General features: G+C 47.7%; 1 protein-coding gene across 3 annotated transcripts in view; it reads right to left on the reverse strand.

Annotated features, from left to right (window-relative positions):
* Window positions 1-6000, reverse strand: part of LOC138952080 (lysosomal cobalamin transporter ABCD4-like) — a 47077-nt gene that overhangs the window by 32570 nt on the left and 8507 nt on the right. For all 3 annotated transcript variants that reach the window (XM_070323667.1, XM_070323666.1, XM_070323665.1), the window contains exon 5: window positions 3734-3850. In XM_070323667.1, the coding sequence (XP_070179768.1) occupies window positions 3734-3850 (117 nt within the window). The remainder of the gene's footprint in view (window positions 1-3733; window positions 3851-6000) is intronic.

Here is a 6000-nt window from a genome sequence, read left to right on the forward strand (position 1 = left end):
GCCCGGGCCTGGTTCAAATCGCGTCAGGCGAGTTCAAAATTCCTCTGAAATCGCCCGCTGGGCGGGTTCAAATTTCGCTGAAGCACAAAGTCGTTAGGCAACGCAGTCAATCGGAACAGCCGGCGAACACGGGCGATCTCAAAATCTGTCACTTCTCTACTGCCCACTCACCCCCCTCCCTCTCCCCCACTTTGAGAAGGACTCAGGACTACCACCAATCAAGCCCAGACACTTTGGCTAGACAGCTACCCCCCTCGCCTCACTTGACCGTGTCATCACCCCTCCAGTGCCACTAGCCGCTGGGGGGCTGGCGATTGCATCAGCAGTCAAAATAGCTACCCACCCCCCACTCCCACCCCCCACTCCCTCCCCCCTCTCTGCGCTATTCACCTCTTATTGTTTTCACCTCTCTTACTGATTTCGCTGGCCAGTCATTGAGAGACTTTCACATGTTGTGCAAGAAACAGTTTCCTCTCAGATAAAACTGGTAATTGACCCCGGGTAAGAAGGTCAGTGTCTCTAAACTGGGACAGGCAGCTGTGTTCAGATTGCAAGTTCCGGTCATTGCCCCAGGTCTCAAGGCCGACCAGCTATTACAATGCATCTGCCTTTGATCTGATCTGACCGCCCATCGATCTGATCTGACCGCCCATCGATCTGATCTGACCGCCCATCGATCTGACCTGACCACCCATCGATCTGATCTGACCGCCCATCGATCTGACCTGACCGCCCATCGATCTGACCTGACCGCCCATCGATCTGACCTGACCGCCCATCGATCTGACCTGACCGCCCATCGATCTGACCTGACCGCCCATCGATCTGACCTGACCGCCCATCGATCTGATCTGACCGCCCATCGATCTGACCTGACCGCCCATCGATCTGATCTGACCGCCCATCGATCTGACCTGACCGCCCATCGATCTGACCTGACCGCCCATCGATCTGATCTGACCGCCCATCGATCTGATCTGACCGCCCATCGATCTGATCTGACCGCCCATCGATCTGACCTGACCGCCCATCGATCTGACCTGACCGCCCATCGATCTGACCTGACCGCCCATCGATCTGATCTGACCGCCCATCGATCTGACCTGACCGCCCATCGATCTGACCTGACCGCCCATCGATCTGATCTGACCGCCCATCGATCTGATCTGACCGCCCATCGATCTGACCTGACCGCCCATAGATCTGATCTGACCGCCCATCGATCTGATCTGACCGCCCATCGATCTGACCTGACCGCCCATTGATCTGATCTGACCGCCCATCGATCTGACCTGACCGCCCATCGATCTGACCTGACCGCCCATCGATCTGACCTGACCGCCCATCGATCTGACCTGACCGCCCATCGATCTGATCTGACCGCCCATCGATCTGACCTGACCGCCCATCGATCTGACCTGACCGCCCATTGATCTGACCTGACCGCCCATTGATCTGATCTGACCGCCCATCGATCTGACCTGACCGCCCATTGATCTGATCTGACCGCCCATCGATCTGACCTGACCGCCCATCGATCTGATCTGACCGCCCATCGATCTGACCTGACCGCCCATTGATCTGACCTGACCGCCCATCGATCTGACCTGACCGCCCATCGATCTGATCTGACCGCCCATCGATCTGACCTGACCGCCCATCGATCTGATCTGACCGCCCATCGATCTGACCTGACCGCCCATCGATCTGACCTGACCGCCCATCGATCTGATCTGACCGCCCATCGATCTGACCTGACCGCCCATCGATCTGACCTGACCGCCCATCGATCTGATCTGACCGCCCATCGATCTGATCTGACCGCCCATCGATCTGATCTGACCGCCCATCGATCTGATCTGACCGCCCATCGATCTGATCTGACCGCCCATCGATCTGATCTGACCGCCCATCGATCTGATCTGACCGCCCATCGATCTGATCTGACCGCCCATCGATCTGACCTGACCGCCCATCGATCTGATCTGACCGCCCATCGATCTGATCCGACCGCCCATCGATCTGACCTGACCGCCCATCGATCTGATCTGACCGCCCATCGATCTGACCTGACCGCCCATCGATCTGATCTGACCGCCCATCGATCTGACCTGACCGCCCATCGATCTGACCTGACCGCCCATCGATCTGATCTGACCGCCCATCGATCTGACCTGACCGCCCATCGATCTGACCTGACCGCCCATCGATCTGATCTGACCGCCCATCGATCTGATCTGACCGCCCATCGATCTGATCTGACCGCCCATCGATCTGATCTGACCGCCCATCGATCTGATCTGACCGCCCATCGATCTGATCTGACCGCCCATCGATCTGATCTGACCGCCCATCGATCTGATCTGACCGCCCATCGATCTGATCTGACCGCCCATCGATCTGACCTGACCGCCCATCGATCTGATCTGACCGCCCATCGATCTGATCTGACCGCCCATCGATCTGACCTGACCGCCCATCGATCTGACCTGACCGCCCATCGATCTGATCTGACCGCCCATCGATCTGATCTGACCGCCCATCGATCTGACCTGACCGCCCATCGATCTGATCTGACCGCCCATCGATCTGATCTGACCGCCCATCGATCTGACCTGACCGCCCATCCTGAGCAAACATATTTCCCCTCTATATTTTCCTTTGATGTGCGAACTATGTACCACTGATCCAGTTTCTGTGAAATGTATAGGTCACTGACCGCAGGGAAACTCACTGAGATGGTTTTCTAAATTATGTTAACACCAGCTTTGCTGACCAACACAGTACAAGTAGTGACAGTACTACTGCTGTCAACTATTTCCCTTCAACTAAGGAAGTAAAAAAAACAATCCAATATAATTTATGTAATAAAGAAGAAAATACAGAGCTTCAACAATAGGATAAGGGATGCAACTCTGCAACTCTTCTCAATCAAAAGCATAAAGATCACCTGTAAACAATTCTAGGATCAGGAAATCTGAAAATCTTTTTGTTTTCATTAGGAAATATAAATGAAATATAATGCTTTTGATTATTTATGACTAAAGCTGTGATAAATTTAGCTGGTACATTATGTGCAACTTTCATACTTCTGCTTAATCTAACAGTAACATTAACAACACACACATAAAGAAAACGAAAAAAACCCAAGAAAGCAACTTAGAAAAACTTTTGTAGTCAGCATTTTACACTTTTTTTCCACACAACAAAAAACATAATTAAAAAAAGCCCATTTTGCTGATTTACTTCCTTTTTAAAAAAAAGTGTGTGTGTGTGTTTATGTGGTAAGTAAAGTTCCATAGTAAATTACTTTGTAAATTGTGTGGTAGGGGGTACATAAAGGGGGTAACTTTTAGTGAGGTTTAATGTGTGATTGTGTGACAGGGTGTGAATGTTGTTTTGATTTCTTGTTTCTTTATGGCGGCTTTTATTTTTAATTCATTATTATAACAAGGTTAATTATCATTATATTAAAACACAACATTTTTGTCATCAAGTCTTGTGTGTGTTTGTGGTAGTTATTAGTAGTGCAAATCCACATGTATGAATGTATGTTTTTGTGTGTATGTGCTTAGTACGGGACAAGCCGCTGAGGTGGTCACAAACATCCGGGCCGGTTGGGATTTTGGGGGGCCGGTTCAATTTTTGACTTACCCCCCCTCGCCAGTAGCAAAAAAAGTTTAGTACACCCCTGCACACTATGCCCAGCCATGGTGAAAGGGAGACAACTTACGCAATAGATGCCTGATACATGTAGTATCCAATCTTGAAAGGGGATATAATGATAGGAACAAAGACCTTGCTGAAAGTGTCTGTCATTTTGTCCACATCTTGTGTCATTCGCTGATCCCTGAAAAAGTGAAAAGAAAAAAATACATGACTGACTGACGCATGGTTTCAACATCACACTACATTGTTCTCATAAGTCATTCCACACGATAAACATATCTAATGTTTTCACATTATCAATCGTGTAATACTTCTCAGGCCATGTGTCTTAATATTCTATTTCATCGTTATCTCATCTTTTTTTGTTTGTTTATTTGTTGCTTAACGTCCAGCCGACTACGCAGAGCCATATCAGGACGAGGAAGGGGGGGATGAAGGCCGGGGGCCACTTGTCAAGCGATTCCTGTTTACAAATGCACTAACCCATTACTTGTGTCCCAGCAGGCTTTAGTAAAACTAAATTAATACCTACTGGAAGATTACCAGTTTCCAGTATGTTAAAATAGGCTTAACCTATCTACTGCTGGACTTACATCAGAACACTAACAGATTAAACTATACATGAATCGCGAGACAAGCGGCAAGAGAAGAGATTTTTGGAAAAAATACAGGTGAATGAGCAAGAAGGCAGAAAAAAGAAAAGAATTCATGAAGAAAAAGAGAGCATGACAGGAAAGAGGAACCAAAAATCTACCTAACAGCAAACTAGAAAGCTCCTGCGGTTCCAAAAACAGGAGGGGCCTTTAATTTCATAACCGCAGTGCCCCACTGCGGGAGTTATCTCATCTAATTACCTCAGCTGTTGGCAACAAATAAAGTACAATCCCTAAACTTAAAAAAAGTAATCAAAATAAAAAGCAGTAATGAAGTAAAGAAAAAGAGAAAACAAAGCAAATAATCAAAATGCATCTTAAAATAAAAATGGTCACTCGATCATACACATAGGAATGTATAAAACTATTGTTCTGATGTCACCAGCAGGGATCGCGTTTACCAGTAATTTCCGGTATTTTACTGATTGAGATTCGCCAATACCGATAAAAATATGGGTGCTCGGTCAGACGTACCGATTGCTAATTGGTTTGACCGGGGAATAAAATAAAGAGTGGAAAAAATCCTTTAAAAGAATCCATAGTCTGTACAAGAGAGAGAGAGAGAGAGAGAGAGAGAGAGAGAGAGAGAGAGAGAGAGAGAGAGAGAGAGAGAGAGAGAGAGAGAGAGAGAGAGAGAGAGAGAGAGAGACAGTTGCATGGTTTGTTGTGACAGGTGTCATGTTGATACAATGTTGCCATTGTCTCATGGAAAACAAATTGATGAGGCTTGGTGTCACAAGGTCGTGTTAACGAAACGTAAAAAATGACGTCAAAATAACAGCAGGATGCTGAAGCCGACATGCGATCATACTGGAAAATCACGTCCGCACACCAGCTCCACTCTTTGCTCACATATTTGAGCCCAGTACTATCATAACCATGAAGCAAAGATCATTGCTGTCGTTTCTGCCTCCAAGAGGTCAGAAAAGGCCCTTGTCAGACACTGAAACTGAAAGTGCTTCACGGCCCAGTAAGTTAACTGCCTGATGATGCTACGCTGGCATAGCAAGTCACTTGCCGACTTGGTGATTTTGACATTGGCTCTGCGCGCAGGGCCGGATCTGGGGGGGGGGGGGGGGGGGGGGGGGGGGGGGTTCCGGACCCCCCCCCCCCCCCCCCCCCCCCTGGCCATTCGATGTACCTCTCAGAGAAAAAAAAAGTGGACTTTTTAAGCTCTTCCCCCAACTCCCTTAGTTTATTTGGTCTTCTAAAACTATTTCAAATTATGAACAACATCTAGTCGACAACGGCCTGCCCTCCCCGTTATAAGTCCATCATCATAGGCGACAAGTCAATCAATAAATCAAACAATATGAGGCTTATATATCTCGCGTATTCCGTGGGTACAGTTCTAAGCGCAGGGATTTTTTTTATTTATTATTTTTTTTTTTTTATGCAATTTTATATCGCGCACATATTCAAGGCGCAGGGATTTATTTATCAAGTCAAGTCAAGTCACACGCTACACTATCACTAGTATTAATAGTATTAGAGAACCGATTGCAACAAGATATCATCTGCGCTATCGGGGAACCGATGTTTCGGAAAGGGACTGTACTGCACACTGTGAGATCATTGAGTGCTCGCCCCTATACCTTTCCCACTTCCTCGTGTTTTCTTACTGTTGAAAATGTGTAATTTTGATTCCCAGTCGCAAGGAAAGACCAAACAAGTCGCG

Source organism: Littorina saxatilis, linkage group LG17, assembly GCF_037325665.1.
Source record: "Littorina saxatilis isolate snail1 linkage group LG17, US_GU_Lsax_2.0, whole genome shotgun sequence".
NCBI lineage: Eukaryota > Metazoa > Mollusca > Gastropoda > Littorinimorpha > Littorinidae > Littorina > Littorina saxatilis.